Here is an 18,914-nt window from a genome sequence, read left to right on the forward strand (position 1 = left end):
CGGACTGAAACTACTGCACAGAGCACCCTGTGCGGCCGAGCCAGCTGCCGTCCGAGAACATGGAGCGGAAGAGGCCACGTGAGGCAGGGCTTTTGGAAGGTGTGGTCACACTGAACGTGGAGGAGCGGGCTGCTTGCAGGGGTCACGGACATCGTTGTTAATTAAGTTAACGTGGAAAGGAAGCCTTGCTCAGTGCCTCGGCTCACCTGGGGTTACCGGCTCCAACGTAAGCGGTCCTGGGGCACAGGGTCTCCGCTGGGGATAATCCAAAGCCCCTTCCATTTGGTTTAGAAGCAGGTCCGTGTTTTGGGTGAAGGCTGTCACCTGGCTGTAAGTGCGTGACGTGTAAGAAAGGCCTACGTGCACCTATAAATGGATGCAGCCAGGCCTGCACTTGGCAGCCACCCGCCTGGGATATGTGCGAGCAAGTTGGGCAACTGGGCCGGGCAGGGGAGGTCTGCCTAATGCTTGCCCAGCGCATGCGGCGCCTGGAGGTTGCCCAGAGCCGGGGCAGCTGATCTGGGAACATGCCAGGCGTCTGCGGCAGGTGACCCTGAGCGGCGGCGGCACTGACGCTGCCCAGCGCGCTCTGCTTCCTCCTGGTCTTCAAAACGCTCAGGAGCTACCGGACACGGGACCGAGGCCCAGGGCCCCCCTGGCAGCAAGGAGCGTCCAGGAGTCCAGGAATCGGAGTCCCGGCTTCTGCCCCTGCAGGCGGGACCAAGCCCATCCCGGGAGAGGGCAGGACCACGCCCCTGGCCGTGGCAGGGACAGGAGGGGTGGGCGGGAGGAACCACTGAGCCGTGTCTGCGTGGAAAACGTGGCCCGAGAGAAGCAACGGGAGTGGCTGGGCAGAGGGCAGCTGCTCGCCACCAACCTGGGTGCGGGCTCGCGTGGTGACACCCACAGAGCATCGATTCCCGCAGTCTGTCACTCCGCTCAGACACACTCATGTTTTCCTGTGTCGTGCAGTCCTTGCTTAACCGCTCGTAAACTTAATGACACACTTAATTAGTCTTTGGCGCTCCACATCCCACACTCGAACATCTCCACGTCCTTCCATGTCCAACGAGCAGGCGGCTCGCTGGCCTTGAAGCTTCTGTGAAATACTCAGGAGGCCAGAAGCTCTGAGGCCCCAAACCCAAGCGGCCTGGCCAGGCCCCATGCTGCCGGCTGCTCACCAGGCAGCACCTCAGGCAGGTGCGTGACCGGATCCTGCAGTGACGGCCCACGCCGGGAATATGCCCCACAGGGAGTCCCATTCGATTTGGTTAAAGAAGATGCTGGGAGTTTGGGCACCTGTGGACTGGAGGGCTTTTAAGAACAGAATTTAACGAGATTAGAACTCTTGGAGTCAAGGGTAAGGGTTTCCATGATCTCTCCAACTGCTTCGGGTCTGTGCTTTAATGAAATAACAACCTAATCTTGTCCGTGTTTCCCCTTTAAGCATCCAAAACGACAGACTCAGGTATGACTCTGAAACTGAAATCAAAATACAGCAACCAGCACAATCCCAACGAACTGGAGAATAAACACGATAAAATCGCCACCAAATGCGTTCACATTCATCTTCCAGAGCAAAAGGCATCGGCTTCCCCATCAAGTAGCAAAAGCTGTCCACACCCACTCGGGTCATTCAACTACTTGCTTCTGGTTACCGGCGTGGGGCCGGCACTCACACGGCAACGCGGGCACAGCGCAGCACCGAGACCACTCATGTGCGGAGGCCTCACCGCCACCGGGAGTTTCCGCAAGTCCTGGCGCACTTTCCGGACCCGCGCGGAGATGGCCGGAACAGCTCCGTGACCGGGAATCTTATTTTGCTGTGCAGCCCTTTCCAGTCCCTTTTTATTAATGGCCTAGAGCCCCCACGGTCATTTGCAGCCACGCTCGGCTGTGAGTTCTGTATTTTCCAAAGACGTAACAAATGGGAGTCTTTGAGCAGGTGCCAGGAGAGGAGAAGTGTGCTTCTCACAGGAAGCAGAACCCGGTGAGTCTGAGACGGGAAGGGGTACTCACTGGGGGGCAGGGGACTCAGGGAGGTGGGGCGAGGGGAGCCACGGGGCCCCATGGCCCGGCAGGTCTGCATGAATGATCTAAGCGCTGCTAAGACTCGGATGCCCAAAGCTCTCAGGCTGGCTGAGCAGATGCTGAAAGCTCACACGGAGAATCTCTCCTTTGAAAAAGAAAAAATCAATATCCCCCAAAGTTCTAGTTTAAGTGTAAACAGCCCCTCTGGGCCCAGGGGACGGTGAGCACAATTGCTGTTTTCTCTGCAAAGGAAGAGACCAGAGAACGTGTCCGCTGGGACTCGGGGACAGGAGAGGAGAGGGGCACGGGCCGCCTGTAAGAACAGGGGGCACCAGGTCAGACCGAGTGTCCGAGAGGCTGGAGGCCCAGGGCGGCTGGAGCGTCGGAAGCTCTCAAGGAGAATGGAAGAGGCAGAGAAGTTTTGCTGCGTGGAGACGCAGAACAGAGGGGCGCATGCACGGGACAGAGACATCACCGTGGCCCCAGGAACAGGGCAGACAATGGAGGGGGGCTGTCGTCCCTGTGGTCAATGAGGGCAGGCAGGGGTCACCCCGGAGGGCACAGCCAGAGTGGACACCAAGCTGAGGTTCTCGGAGGCACTCTCGTCTCCCTGCTGCCTGGGCACCCACAACGCAGGCGCAACGCGGACAGGGGAAGAGGGTGAGTCAGCCCAGTGAGAACCCGGCAGTGGGAGCGCTGACCCGGCCGCAGAGAAGCCCAGCAGCACCCACCCTCTGGAATGTCCCCCTGGGGACCCCGGGACGCAGCATGCGAGTGCTCGCTGCACGTTTATTCGAAGAGACCGCCTGCACGGGACTACGTGCCCAGCCAAGGGGAGGAAGAGGAGGTTGGCTGAGGCGTTTCATGAAAGGTCCCGCCAGCGTGATAGCAGCACGGTGAGCTGCTGCCTTTGGTATGTTGTCCGACAAAAAGAACGAGAGAACGCGGACAATGTTGACAACATTGCAGTTACATTGGCACAAAGGCAGGGCGTGGGCAGAGGGACCAACACAGCTGTCCGTCCACAGCAGACTCTCCATTCTGACCAATAAGTGAACGTGAGGAAACCATCCTCACCCCTGGGGAGAGAGAGAAAGGGAGGGAGGAAGGAAAGAGGGAGGGAGGGAGGGAGCGAGGGAGGGAAGGTGGGTTTTATGGGTTTGATTTTACTTCTCACAACACCCCTTTCGAGTACATTTATGTTCACACCCATTTTGCAGCTCTGTATCGGAGACTTAGTGGCTTGTTCAAAGCCCGGAGGTACCGCCTAAGCTGGGAACCTCGGTCCACCTGACTTCTATTCTAAACTCAACTCCGACGCGGAGCCGAGGTCCTCTAGCTCTGCGCCTTGCTTTCATTCCAGGGAGCAGCACGGCTGTTCTTCATGGCTACCCCCACCTGAAAGGCAATCGCGGTGACGAATGGCCAGGGAACTGTACCCGCAAACGCAAAGCTCCATCGAGTAGGAAGTGCAGGTGGGGAAGGAAACCCCGGTAAATCCTCGCTCCCACCACAGCCATGCCAGCGTGAGGGTAGGTTCATTTCCCTGCAATGTAGGAATTTTTCTCAAAATTCCTTAAAATCTACATGAAGTCACTGTTCCCTCCCTTGAAATGCCGCCATGTTTAACCAAAGGGCTTCCACACAGAGGATGCCCTCTCGCCTGGATCCTTGGCTTCTGCAAAGCATCACGGCCGAACCACCCACCCAGTAGCAAGCGCGCCACTGCGTGTCCGAGCACGTGCGTGTGTGTCTGAGCACGCCACTGGGTGTCTGAGCACATGTGTGTGACTGAGCATGCCACTGCATGTCTGAGCACATGTGTGTGTGACTGAGCACGCCACTGTGTGTCTGAGCACATGCGTGTGTGACTGAGCACGCCACTGCGTGTCCGAGCACGTGTGTGTGACTGAGCACGCCACTGCGTGTCCGAGCATGTGTGTGACTGAGCACGCCACTGCGTGTCCGAGCATGTGTGTGTGACTGAGCACGCCACTGCGTGTCCAAGCACATGCGTGTGTGACTGAGCATGCCACTGCGTGTCCGAGCACATGTGTGTGTGACTGAGCACGCCACTGCGTGTCCGAGCACATGCGTGTGTGACTGAGCACGCCACTGCGTGTCCGAGCACATGCGTGTGTGACTGAGCACGCCACTGCGTGTCCGAGCACGTGCGTGTGTGACTGAGCACGCCACTGCGTGTCCGAGCACATGTGTGGGTGCCCACCTGTGACTACGTAGGCCCCTCATGGGCTTCCATGGGACCCAGGAAGGGGTGCTGCTACTTCTCAAGGGCCAACGGCTTGGCTGTCCTTCCTGCCGACCCTGCGGGCTCGGAGCCCCTCACACACGCTTTCATCCAGGAACTCGCATCCGCGCCGCCGCCCGGCTCAGGGACCCCGCTAGGAGAAGGAAAGCCGAGCCTTCGGACTTTAACGGGTGGGGAACGTCCGGCCCTCGCGCCGGGTGAGGCCCTCGACATCACTTGGTCTGGCCCTGCCAAGGCGCGAGGGGCGTCAGTGGAATGTCTGACCGCAGCGGAGCAGGCCAGTTTCACGTGGGTAACTGTGTGGGGCCGCGGACGAAGTTATAAACGTCCAAGGGGCCCTCGGCAGGAACACGGTCCACCCTGGCTTAAGGTAACACGTTGGCAAAGCGCAGCGGGTCGGAGAGGGCACAGCGAATCGGCAAACGCTCTGGCGCCTGCGCCGAGGAGGCTGAGCAGGTCCAGACAAAATGAGTAAGAAAACGCCAAACACAGACAGTTCCCCACAGCTGAGAGCAGGGGCAGGCTCGGCAGCAGGAAGTCCTGGGAGGGGCCCTCCCGCGTGTGGGGAAGCAGGGCCTCCAGTGAGCGCCATGGACGCCAGAGCCACCTGCAAGTCTTTCTCAAGGTTTTCAGACTCGCCCTCCCACCCCCACCCACCCCCACCCACCCCCACACACACTCACCCCCCCACACACTCACCCCCACACACACCCCCACACACTCACACCACACCCACCCCACCCCCACCCCCACGCACACTCACCCCCACACACACTCACCCCCACACACACTCACCCCCCCCCACACACACACCCAGGCACACTCACCCACACACCCCCACACACCCACACCCACACACATACCCACCCCCACGCACATTCACCCCCACACACACTCACCCCCCCCCACACACACCCAGGCACACTCACCCACACACCCCCACACACCCACACCCACACACATACCCACCCCCACGCACATTCACCCACACACACACCCCCCCTACACCCACACATACCCACCCCCACGCGCACTCACCCACACACACCCCCCACACACACCTACACACACACACACACACACCCAGCCACACCCACACCACACACACCCACACCCCCCACACCACACCCCCCCACACACACCCCCACCCCCACATACCCCCCTACACCCACACATACCCACCCCCACGCACTCACCCACACCCACCCACACCACACACCCCCCCACACACACACACCCACACATACCCACCCCCAGGCACACTCACCTACACTCACCCACAACCCCCTACACCCAACACACACACACCCACACACACCCTTACCATCTGGAAGCTGCGCGTGAAGTGGAACTCACACTGCATCATGTCGAAGAAGATGGGGATGGTGGCCTTGCGCAGCTCCGTCTCGGGGATCAGCGTCATCTCCAACATGGGGCCGACCATTTCCGGAATGAACTTTATCTTGTGCTGACCTGGAGTAAAGACACCCATTCGTTAGAAAAGCCTGTAAAAAAGGATTCTGGAATGGGCGTCAGTGGACACAAGGACACAGGCCACGCGATGTGGGCGCCAGGGGCGTGGGAATGGACGGGCATCCATGCCATCTGGGAGCATCATGGACGCGCCCAGCCTTTCGTGGGAGAAGTGGACGGTGTCCTGATGGTTGTAACTGAAGCCACTAAAACATCCAATACGAAGTCTGTAGCCTTGACTTCTGTTAGAGGAGACCAACACCGTTTCACAAGTACACGATGTGAGCCCACAGCTAACGGAGGCGAGCAGCTCATGGGTCCCCAGCCTTGCACGGAGCGGGACTGGGAGACGCAACACCTGCATCTCAATTTGTGGACAGTGAGTACGGGATAAAGCGAGGGCGTCTGAGCACATGGTCTGGTCCTCTCTAGCTCTGGTGTCTTATAAAGAGGATGTTTCCACCCGGCTGGGGTGGCTCAGTGGTTGAGCACCAACCTATGAACCAGGAGGTCACGGTTCGATTCCCGGTCAGGGCACATTTCCGGGGTTGTGGGCTCGATCCCCAGTAGAGGGTATGCAGAAGGCAGCCCACCAATGACTCTCTCTCATCATTGATGTTTCTGTCACTCTCTCCCTTTCCCTTCCTTTCTGGTATCAGTAAAAAACAAACATTATATATATATATATATATATATATATATATATATATATATATATAAAGTTCTACCCTCTTTAGTGTCAAAAATCTTGAAATATTTTCATTTCACCCCATTATAATTTATGTCATTTCATTTCCAACATATGCTAGAAGAATGCGCAAGAATTAAACGCTTGAATGAATTATTTGATGCAGTTTGTGTTATTAACACCAGCAATTTATCCAGTTAATCAACCTTAACAGTAATTTTACACACTCAGAAAATAGAATCGATAGTCTAAAGAACTTAGTTTCGTTGATAACTCCGCTATGTGATACAGATTTCTAGAAAGAGAACCATAAACAAATCTGGCTCTTATACATAACGATACCTAACATGCTACATAATCCCCCTCTTAGTCTAACTTACTATAGTTCTAACATTTGAATGGGGTGGACACAGTCACAAACCATAGCCTTTGAGGAGGAATCCGAATATAATAAAAATCTGAGGTTCTGCTTTTACTGAATAATTAATATTGTGACTAAGGCCAGACTCAGGGGATTCTCATCACTTCCCAGACGCTCCGTGCTCCTGAAAGGCGTGTAACAGCTGCGAGCCATTCTCTTAAAAACGCCATTATCCCCCGTCTCTCCCGTGACACTGTTCTCGTGTTTCGCCCAAAAATGTCAGAGCCGATGTCTCAGAAAACAGTTGACTGTGACAGCGAGTTGTTCATCAACCACAACCTGAGTGTCACGGAGCGCAGAGCGCTCTGCTGGTCACGGCGGCTTTGACGCTCCCGGCTGGAGGGACAGGCGCTGGCAAGTGGCTGTGGGCGCCGGGGTGGAAAAATACGCTACCGGGCGCGGCGCCTCACATTGGAGACACCCTGGCCCTGAACACGGGGGACTGGCCGGGGCCAGCGCCGAGCTCCATGGCCAGGGCTCTGCCAGGACTTACCCGTCCAGAAGGAAGGCCCTCGAGGTGGGCAAAGTGGGGGCTGGTAGGGGCTGGGAAGACAAAGGCAAAGGGGGTAACGGGGGGTGTGGGGGGGGGGGCTCTGCAATCCTATCAACAAGAAAAAACAAACAAAAAAACACCAATAAAACATACTCTCGCCCTAACCGGTTTGGCTCAGTGGATAGAGCGTCAGCCTGCGGACTGAAGGGTCCCAGGTTCGATTCTGGTCAAGGGCATGTACCTTGGCTGCGGGCACATCCCCAGTAGGGGGTGTGCAGGAGGCAGCTGATCGATGTTTCTCTCTCATCGATGTTTCTAACTCTCTATCCCTCTCCATCTCTGTAAAAAATCAATAAAATAGATTTAAAACAAACAAACAAAAAGCAAACAACAAAAACCATATTCTCAACAACCAATATGCCAAAGAAGAAATCAAAAGGGAAATGAGAAAACATCGGAGACAAAAGACAATGAGAACACAACATACCCCAACTTGCGTGAGCGGCCAAAGCAGTACCAAGAGGGAAGTGAATAGTAACACACGCCTACATGGATTCCTTACCTTCAAGACGCATGTCCCTATTGCTCTGATGGCGGGAGCATGCTGAGCCGCCACCACCTGGTGGCAGCGGACCTAAAGCCGGGGTCGGGTTTGGAGTGGGGACTAGACCAGCCGTGGGCAAACTACAGCCTGCGGGCCAGATCCGGCCCGTTTGAAATGACTAAAACTATTGAAAAGAAAGACCGTACCCTTTTATGTAATGATGTTTACTTTGAATTTATATTAGTTCACACAAACACCCCATCCATGCTTTTGTTCCGGCCCTCTGGTCCAGTTTAAGAACCCATTGTGGCCCTCGAGTCAAAAAGTTTGCCCACCCCTGGACTAGACCCTTGGGAAGGCAGAGTGGATGACACGGAGCCCATCTGATGGCACGTGTAACAGTAGGATGAGCTACGTGGTTGGATGCATGAGGCGGTGAGGGAATGTTCCTGACGCCCAGGGCTGAGCTGTGGACGCCTGACACAGGGGTGCTTTCCAGACGCTTCTATCTGCCCCGCCCACCAGATTCTCCTCCGTTCACTTGGTCTCTCAGCTCTTACTTCCTGAAAAGAGTTCTGGCAACGAACAGCCATTTTTCCCCAAGGAGCAGAAGCCACGGACATTTGTAGATGCCCCAGCGCTGACGAACAGGGCCAATGCCGCCTCCCACCTCGGACGGGAGACGGCCCCCGATGGCGGAGACCGCGGCGACTCACCGAGGTTGTACCACATGTCCCTGATCTCGAAGCCGATCTGTCTCCTCATGTCTCCATACCTGAAAGGCAGGAACGGGAAAAGCGCCCGGTCACTCTCAGGGGACGCGAGAGTCAGACCCGGTTATTTGTACGGGCGGCCCAGCCTTCCATCACTGAGACGCATCAAGAGAAAACGGCGCTCCTTCCTTTGCCACCAAAGGGGATGGAAGGAGCTGGGAACCACATGTACTCGTCACCACACACTACCTCCCCCCTATCCCGGCCCCCACCGTGGGACTTGGGGGAGGTGGTGAGAGTAATGAGAGAATGTCACTGTCACTGTCTTCACTCTCCAAGGGCAGGTGAGAGAGCCCAGCTCCTTGGCCCAAGAGGGGGGCGGGGGTGTTTCTGTGCCCGTTGTTAGCATCAGGGCCTGCAGACGCTAGTGACCTCCCCCACCCCGAGAACAGTGAGCCCTGGAGTCTACACTCAGAACAGGGCCGCCTCCTCCAATGCCCCCCCCCCCCTCCTACCGCCTTCTTCATCAAGTTAGTGCAAGGGAGGGCTTAGCACCTACTCTCAACAGATATTCCCCCAAGTTTTTTGTTTACCGGGAAAACAAATGCTAATTTTCCTCCCCGTGGGCGGGGAGGGGTGTATGTTTCCAGAGTAAACAGAATCCCGAGGCTGCAGAAGATGAGCCTTTATGAGCTGGTGAGCAATTTACCTTTCCCTTTACTGCCCGAGGAAAAGGCTGATCGCGTTCAACGTAATAACTGCTGGAATTAGCTACAGCTTTTGGTTTCCCAGCCCCTCGTCCTCCTCCTGTCAGCTGACCGGCAGGGCCCTCTGAGTGCAGGCCACTGCGTGTGGCTGGGAAGTCACAGGGGAGTCAAAACCCCAGCCCGCGGCCACCTGAGGGTGAGGCCTCCGGGCCCGACACCCCTGCCCATCCCGTGCAGCAGGAGAGGGCGGCTGGTGCAGGCCAGTCCCGGATGGAGAATCTGAATGTGACGCCTCAGCCCCTCCCTAGAGGGACAGGCTGGTCCCCCGAGGACATTACCTTCCAGCCCAGCTCCATGACCCACCCCCCGCCCCCGGCCGGCTGTGCTGTGTTTTCCTGGGCTCAAGCCTCTGGAGGCACAGGGCTTGGCGGGAAGACACACACTCACAGAATCCGAGGACGGCTGAGCCGCGGCCACCACCAAGACCCCCTCTGAACCCCTCACCGCAGTGAGTGGCCTGGGGGTGGCAAGGCCCGGGGTCATCGGCCTGCCCCTGTGGACTCACTTGTTCAGGATCTTGGCTCTCTTGGCGCTTGAGAAGTTCTCCAGCTGCAGGGACTCCTGGGTGAGGAACGCGACCGCCAGGTGGAAGTAGTTGTTCCAGAGCTGGAAGCGACGGGGGCCGAGGGTTAGCAGCTCAGCAGCGGCCGGCCACGGGGCACCTCGTCTGCCCAGCGCCGGAGGGCAGTGGCTCTCAGCCTTGGCTGCACATTAGAGTCACCTGGGAATCTTTTTAAAATCCTGATTTCCGGGCCTCATCCTCCGGACATTCTGTTTCTTCGTTACTAATGTGGCCTCAACCCATAACAAAGAAACAGAATGTCCGGAGGATGAGGCCCGGAAATCAGGATTTTAAAACGATTCCCAAGTGATTCTAATGTGCAGCCAAGGTTGAGAACCGCTGCCCTAGTGAACGTTTCAAACCATGGGCCTGCTCCCCAGCTGCCAGCCAGCCGCCCCGGGTAGGGCTCCAGCTGAATGTGGGCTCAGTCCACGGCACGTGCTCCGACGCCCGCTCTGCCACACGCGTAGGGCAATCTCTCTCCTGGGTTTTGTGCCTGGGTTTCACGCTGAGCTCAAGGGTGCAAAGCCACTTGCCGGCCTCCCACCACCACCTTAGAGGCTCTGAGAAAATCCTGGCAGCCACATTTCCGAGACCCCGTGGCCTCCCTGCCGTCCCTCCTTGTCCCCGATCCAGTACTTGCTCTTTGCCATTGTTAAACGGAGCAAATACCCAGAAGGCACAACGTTCAAGCCTGGGTGCCAACAGGACACACTGTAACCACCATGTCCACACCTTGGGACGGGCAACCCATTAAGTGTGCGGATTAGAAAGAAAAGATGGCGCTCAGAGGAGCAATTTGCAGTAACACGGCTTCCAGACCAAGGTCATGTCCGCCTGCCTTTCTTCTCTCACCTGCAGCTCGAAGTTGGCTTGATCCAGGAATTTTTTGTTCAGCATATCTGCATACTGATTAATCGCTCGCAGGAAGACTCTGAAAGATCAAGAGGAAATTACATAATTACACACTCCGCTCCGGCCCCTCCGTGGGGCTGGCATTTCAATGAGACCCAATCCGAGGCTGTCGGGAGGTGAGCTCTCCAGGTCCTGGGGAAGGTGTCGAGGTTTTGCCCATGAAAAACCCAGACAATTACACGCAGACTTAATCGGGGGACATTAGCGTGTGCAAGATAAGAGAAACAGACGGCGATAACGGTGTCTGAATGTCACATGTGAAAAGCATCACCGGAAAACCCACTTTCACAAAGGCGCAAACGAAGCCCTTTGCACGTCGCAGTGTCTAAACATTCCATCTTACACTGGTCTTGGCTCGGCGGGCCTGGCAAAGTTAAGCTCTGACAACGCGGTACCCCCTGGCGTGGCAGTACGTCTAATTTCAGTATCATTGGTGCTATAATTCAAATGCTAATCTTGGTCACTGTTTACTTGTTTAAGTAAAAATTTTTAAAAACCTTTAATAGCGATGAAAGTGCTTTAACAAGAACTGTCGCAGGGATGCTGACTGATTAATGATGTACCATTTTCAGCACCCAGAGCAAAACATCGCATCCTTCCATGCCCTCACTTCTGTTTTTATGATGAAATATGCAGTGTGGACTCTCATACATGACTGAATCAAGCCCTTCACCAGCTTGTTCATTTAGATTTTCTTTATTTTTTTAAATATGTTTTTGTGTTGTTTTTTTTCAGAGAGGGGAAGGGTGAGGGAGAGAGAGGGTAGAATGATGAAGAGAATCATCGACCGGCTGCCTCCTTGCACGCCCTGCGCTGGGGATCGAGCCAGGAACCTGGGCATGTGCCCGACCAGGAATGGAGCCCTGACCTCCATGTTCATGGGTCAGTGCTCAGCCACCGAGCCACGCGGGCCGGGCTGGATTTGTTTATTGCTCTTGAAAGTGCTGATGATAACAAAGCTTCCTCCGGATACAGCTTTTTAAGTGGCCCCTCTCTTTGCCCACAGTCAGGATGCAGGAGGAATGCGCATGAAGGAACAGATACTAAAGCAACCAACCAGGCAAAGAGAAACCTCAACAGGGGATTCCTTAGGTAAGAATCTCCATCAGCTGCTGTCGTTCGTGAGTTAGTCCTGATACGTGTCAAACTAGGGAAAATAAGCAGGGAACACATTAGAAGCTTGTGTACAATCTGCTTCCCGTCACAGGGAGCATGAAGATGATCACAAGCAGCCACACGACCACAGCAGGCTGCCTGCTCTTCAAGAGGAAGGCTCAGACTTGACTCAGCACAGCTCAAGATCCAGCCTTCCTGCTGGGAGCCTGAGAGCGGAGGTGGTGGCGGGGGGGCGGGGGGGGGGGGAAGGGATGCGAGTGGCCGGGCTCTGTCTGTGCTGAGCACAGTTGGAGGTGTGTTCAAAGACAGGGAAGCCCCCTAGATTGTTCCCAAATGGTCCTGTCTGCTGACTCACCCTCGTGCCCGCCAGGCCAAGTCAGCATCTGACAGATCGCATGTGCTCTCTAGGCGTTAGTCACAGGAATTAACAAATGGGTGAATGGATAGATGGATGGATGGATGGATGGATGGATGGATGAGGGATGGAGGGATGGATGGATGAGGGATGGAGGGATGGATGGATGGATGAGGGATGGATGGATGGATGGATGGATGAGGGATGGAGGGATAGATGGATGGATGGATGAGGGATGGAGGGATGGATGGATGGATGAGGGATGGAGGGATGGAGGGATGGAGGGATGGATGGATGGATGAGGGATGGAGGGATGGAGGGATGGATGGATGGATGGATGGATGGATGAGGGATGGAGGGATGGAGGGATGGATGGATGGATGAGGGATGGAGGGATGGAGGGATAGATGGATGGATGAATGGATGAGGGAATGGAGGGATGGATGGATAGATAGATGGATGGATGGATGGATGGATGGATGGATGAGGGATGGAGGGATGGATGGATGGATGGATGGATGAGGGATGGAGGGATGGATGGATAGATGGATGGATGGATGGATGAGGGATGGAGGGATGGATGGATGGAGGAGGGATGGAGGGATGGATGGATGGATGGATGAGGGAATGGAGGGATGGATGGATAGATGGATGGATGGATGGATGAGGGATGGAGGGATGGATGGATGGATGGATGAGGGATGGAGGGATGGATGGATAGATGGATGGATGGATGGATGAGGGATGGAGGGATGGATGAGGGATGGATGGATGGATGGATGGATGAGGGATGGAGGGATGGATAAATGGATGGATAGATAGGTAGATAGATGGATGAATGGATAAGGGATAGATGAGCTGGCCCAGAAGATCAGGCCTGAAATCAGAGGGCTCAGAGAGGCTAGAATATTTGGTAGCCTTTTGCTCTCCCTGGAGTCCTTGCATTTCGAGTAGGTTTTCCACTGTGAGGTTCTGCTCTTTTGAGGTTCTTGTTAACCGAACTTCTCATTAAACACTTGGCACTTACGGCTGGGCATGGTCCCACCCCCAGAGCCAGTCCCCTGAAGGCAGAAACCTTGTCTTTTTCCATCAGAGCCCCCCAGCAACTAAAGAACCCTCACCACCGTGCGAGTCCTGAAAGGTTCTGACTAGGGAACCTTTGCTCGATCACCACACCACCACCTCCCAGCATCGGGGGACCAGGAGCTCCCACCTGCCAAACAAGGAAAGCAGCAAGCCCACCCGCACCTGCGCTGGTGGAGAGAACCCACCCTGTGGCCTCGAGCTCGCTTCATTCTCCGCACCCAACGTCACCGCACAGGAGCACGGGGCACAGGAACAGAGGCCACGCACAACGCTGGCAACTTTCCGAGGACAGGAGAACAAGGTGCTGCCGGAGACGGGGAAGGTGGGAGGTAGGTGCCAGGGAACAGGACACGGCGACGCGGCTGGTACCCGGCCAGAGTGAGGGACTCGCAGAAAAGATCCGTCGCTCTGTGCTCCGTGCACCAAGCCACTCACGTCTAACCCCAGAGAACCAGCGATGTCGAAGAAGCAAGGCTTCGGGTGTGAGAATAAAAGCCTTCAGGAATGCCCCCACTGTTCAAAATGACACTGAACTTCAGTGAGCTACCCTCTGAAAAAAATGGTGTAGTGTAATTCCCGCTGGTGCTGAATATGCATCTAATTGTTGTCTACACACACACACACACACACACACACACTTATACACACACACACACTTATACACACACAAACACTCACACACACACACTTATACACACACACTCACACACACACTCACACACACTCACACATACACACACACTCACACACACACATACTTATACACACATACTCACTCACACACACACACATACTTATACACACACACACTCACACACACACACACTCACACACACATATACTTACACACACACACATACTTATACACACACATACTTATACATACACACACTCACACACACATACTTATACACACACATACTTATACACACACGTACTCACACACTCACACACACACACACTTATACACACACGTACTCACACACTCACACTAACTTACACACGCTATTCTATCTCTTTTATCTATCATCTATCTATCAATCTATCTATCTATTTACCGACCTATCCACCTGACGTCCACGTAATCATTTAGCTCCATGACCTTCAGAAAGCTGCTCAAGCTATTGAGATTCTCATGTTTTCAACCAAGAAATGAAAATACAGGGCCTCTCAGCTCCGTGAACTGTGGATCGAAGGGTTGTCAGTGTGTGTGGGTTTGTAACTTGGAGCTTAAAGGTTGGAGAGATGAAGCCACCAAATACAGTCCTTTCAGCGCCATCATCTCGGCTGACACTTCACAAAATGTCAGGGGACACTGGCAGGAAGGCAACACGTCAGCCCTACGACTCCCACACTTCGCTTTTCTGTAGGCGTCAGGCTGGGTGTGGTGGGGGCTCTGCCTGCAGGAGGCACAAGCCCTTCACCCACACACAGAGGTCTCGCCAGCCCCGCCTCTCGGCCCACATCCCCGCTGTCTCCCCCAAAACACCGTGAATGCCACGTGGGAGACCATCCCCCAAGTCTGCCTGGTGGAGCAGAGCAGCGAAGGCTAACCTTACAGGGGGAACCCGGCCTAAATCCGCATCTGCTACCTGCAGAGGGGACCGGCGAGGGCAAGGTAATCGGACTCTTAGTGCCAGGCAGTTCTGATGGCGCCGCGGGCACTCCTGGCATCTCTGCTACTCGGCGTTGCTGCCAACAGCCAGGACGGCGGGGGGCCTCCTCGCTGCAGGGGAGGCAGGAAGAGGCCTCGGACGCCGGCGGAGGTCAGCGCCCCATTTTCCGCGTGGGGAAGCGGTTTGTTGCTGGTTTTTTATTCCTTCCCTAAACGTAACGTTAAGTTCCATAATTAGACTGTACATTTCACTGCGAGGGCATTTAAATACCTCTGGCATTAAAACAAGAGTTGCTTTTGGGGGGAAATGCATCTTTTAATAATATGTTCTGCCCCACGTGGGTGGAAAGGAAGGAAACAAATTGGAAGTGACAAATTCTATCGCTGCAGACCCACACGTCAAGGGACAGGAGCTGGGAACTTGCCTTGAAGGGATTTCCGCGTCATCGGGGACTGCTGGGAAGGAGAAGCTACTGAGGTGAAGCGAGGAAAGGGGTGCCGAGAATGCCGGTGAGCCGGGAAGGCGAGATGAGGCTTCCTCAGCGGCCGGCCTCCGGCCCCGCCCTCACTTGGCCGCGTGGCTCTTTGTCAAGGGGAGTGGAGGGGACCCTGAACACTGGAGCCGGAAGGAGCGGGAAGGCCAACAGCGTCAACTGCCATTGTTCCCGACACTGAGAGGCGTCTCCGTTTCCCAGATCTCCTGGTTTCATTTCCAGATCACCAGGCGTCAGCACCCCTCACATGGCTAACTCGGGTCCACAGTGCTCCCAGCCTCTGTGCGGGGCGGCCCTGGGGAAGCAGGCTCGGCCTGTGGTGGCCCCGGGAACACAGCATCTGGGGAGCGGCCGCCCTGGCGGGGACAGTGCCCTCCCTGCTGTGGGGTCTCCTGATCACAGCCCTGGCCCTGGGCGACTCGTCTGACTCCGGCTCCATAGAGAGGCCCGCCGGACGCACTGTATCCGGTTCCCGCCCGAACAGGACTGGTGGCCAGTGAGCCACCGCGGCTGACGGCGAGGACTCCTGAGAGTGACAGCGTGACCAGAGCTCTCCCCTCTCCTCCCCTCCCCTCCCCTCCCCTCCCGTGTGAGCAGCCCTGGCTTCGGCTGCTTGGCTCACAAGCATGTCCTGGGCACCTGGCATGTCCCACGCACGGCTGTGACCTCACGCAGCTCCAGCTGTTTACTGCTCACAAGCACTCGGGGATGAATCACCTCACGCTTTACAAGCGGGGACTTGCCACCCTGTGCTTCCCGCCCCCCTGGCGGGCTCACCTCCCTCCGGGTGCACCGACCTTGCACCTTCTGCCTGGGACCCCTTTCTCCGGCTGCTCTCTGCTCTGCAGCCCCACCCCTCCCCTAGCTCTGACCTCATTCTGGGTCCGTCATCCGGCCCAGGGCGTCCGGGCTGATGCTATCAAACCTGACGTGCTCCTGGCCACGTGGCCGCGCGGGAGGGAGCCCAGGGCGTCTGGTTCTACTTACGCAACTGCTCTGTCTGCCCGGCCCTGCGTGCCGGCCGCCCCGCCCTCCCTGCCAGCCTTCTGGAACGGCTCAGAATAGATGTGTGTTTTTAAACTAACTCCACATCTGCCTCTGCTCCCCCTGGCAGGCTCCTCTCTCCTGTTTTAAATGACCCTTTATTCCTTTCATGCTCTTCGAATCGCATGTCTGCTACAGAGGAGAGGTGGGAGTGGAAGCGTGAGAGCCCGCAAAGCCAGGCTCCGGGACCTGCTGCGAGGAGACGGCGCTGGGAGGGAGGGCGAGAGAGGAAGCCGGGAGGAGCCGGGAGCACGCCCGATGCAGAAGGCGCTGCTTTACTTACTCCTGGAGGAGCCCAGAGGTGGGTCTCTTACCTGCAGGAGATGAATGGCAATGGGCCACCCGAGGAGCTGATGGAAGATGAGCTAAGATCCAGGACGAATGGACCAGGGCCCGTGTCCTGTCACTCCTGCCCCTCGGAGCCCAGGCAGCAGTTTGCCCTGCTGGACACGCGGACGGCAGACCCCAGAGCAAGGCGAAGTCTGTCCGCTCCGAAGCCCACGACCCCGAAATGCGATCAGTAAAGCTAAGCCGCGCAGACACGTGGCCATGCTGGGCTCCGCCTCCGGAGGGGCTGGCGGCCACCATTCCCAGACGTGAGGGAGCCGGGCATCGCGTGGGCTGAGTGGGAAGGAAATCAGGTTTCCTTGTTCCGTCTAGAAAATCACATTCACCAGCTCAGCAGTTGTACCACCCGCACGCGGCCACGGGCCGGGTCGTCGACGTTGCTGTCAAGGAGAGACGGGGTGATCACGGGCGCTGCTCGCCGATCGCCGACTTTCTTCATCAGAGCGACGGGTTACCCATAAACACACACAAACGCTCCGGAAAGCGCCCGCAGCCGCACACTCACGCGCTAAGCTTCTTAATTGAAAATATAATCTGTATTGCAGAGATTAAAATGTATTGGATTCATTTTGCCTCTATTCTTCCCCATTGTCCCACATACGTTTTCTTTATGCCACACAATCAAATTAGTTCCCTTGCTACGGAAATTATTCCCAGACAATAAAACAAGCTTATGGCGGGGCTATGGCTGCACATCCCATTTCGGGGGGTGGGGAGACGATTTCCTCGCTGAGGCGATCGCTGTCATAGCTGCTAGTTCCCTCCCTCTAGAGTCCTCGGTTCCTCCTCTTCCCCTCGCGCATCCGTGGGGAGGCGCCGTGCTGGCAGGTGGAGGGGCAGGTGGGGTGCGAGGCTGCGCCGGCACCCAGTCCCCCGCCGGGAGCAGCACAGCCTCCCGGGCACTCTCTAGCCCTTGTCATGTTTTCCATAACACGCACTGGCCGCTGACGTTATATACCCGAGTGACACGCCTGCTGGGTCTCTGTCGGAGCCCCGCCCAGTGGAAGGCAAACTTCATGAGGACATTAGTCGCCCTCAGCATGAGGTCCCAGCTGGTACAACAGGGCCGGGCACAGATGTAACCCAGCACCGCACACAGTGGAGACGAGACAACGTGCCCCGTGGAGGCTGAGGCACGGGGAGCTGCCTGCTCGCGGAGGTGGAGGCAGGGGAGGGGAAAAGGGATGGTGCTCATGCAAGGTGGCCTGGAGGCCCTGGCGCATGAACCTGAGGATGGGCACAGTGCCAGGCCCTCTGGCTTCCTGCAGTGCTTTCCACGTGCAGGGCCTTTGCACACGCTGCCCCCGCTCCCAGGAGGGTGGCCGCTTCCTGCCTGGACACAGCGGTTCCTCTCCTTCCAGTCCATCAGCTCCCAGCCTTCCCGTCGCCCTAGGCCCTCCCACAGGCTCCCGAGAACCAGGTACCTCGGCACGTGGTGCCTGGGCCCCCTCTGTCGCTCTATGCCCTCTGGCCTGGTGGTTTGTGGGCGATGCCGTCTCCTGCCCACCTAAGTGGCCTCTCAGCTCTCTGACGGCAGGTCCCCATCTGCTCTGGCTCACATGCAGCCCATGCGTGACCCTTAGGAGGCACTCAATAAGCCCGTGCATGGAGAAGGCATGTACAAACGTTACCGAGAAAAGGAGGTGGAAGCTCATCTATCATTTTCGATTTGGACGCCGTGGAACTTGGCCAACCGGACTCCCGCTGTGGCCTTATGCCCACGTCCACCTCGAGGTGGGGAAGGACCGTTAATAACTGCTGAGCACGCTGTGCCCACGACATGCTTGCTGTGCAGGAGACCAGCTTGCTCTCAAGGCCACCGCCTTCCCCGCCCTCCAGCCACGCGGCCACACGGCCCACGGGCGCCGGGACGGCGCACACTCCACAGGCTGAGAACCTCACGGCTCGCTGGCTGCGGTTGTTTAAACACCTCGAGGGTCAGGGCCGGAGCACACGGCACGCCCAGCAGCTGGGAAGATT

At 56.6% G+C, this 18,914-nt stretch overlaps 1 protein-coding gene across 2 annotated transcripts in view; it reads right to left on the reverse strand.

Annotated features, from left to right (window-relative positions):
• Positions 1-18,914, reverse strand: part of DOCK1 (dedicator of cytokinesis 1) — a 290,957-nt gene that overhangs the window by 39,029 nt on the left and 233,014 nt on the right. For both annotated transcript variants that reach the window (XM_081104750.1, XM_081104749.1), the window contains exons 30-33: positions 10,817-10,895; positions 9,905-10,005; positions 8,636-8,694; positions 5,625-5,773 (exon numbers count right to left, since the gene is read on the reverse strand). In XM_081104750.1, the coding sequence (XP_080960876.1) occupies positions 5,625-5,773; positions 8,636-8,694; positions 9,905-10,005; positions 10,817-10,895 (388 nt within the window). The remainder of the gene's footprint in view (positions 1-5,624; positions 5,774-8,635; positions 8,695-9,904; positions 10,006-10,816; positions 10,896-18,914) is intronic.

The sequence above is a fragment of the Myotis nattereri genome, assembly GCF_964212035.1.
Source record: "Myotis nattereri genome assembly, chromosome: 13".
Taxonomy (NCBI): Eukaryota; Metazoa; Chordata; class Mammalia; order Chiroptera; family Vespertilionidae; genus Myotis; species Myotis nattereri.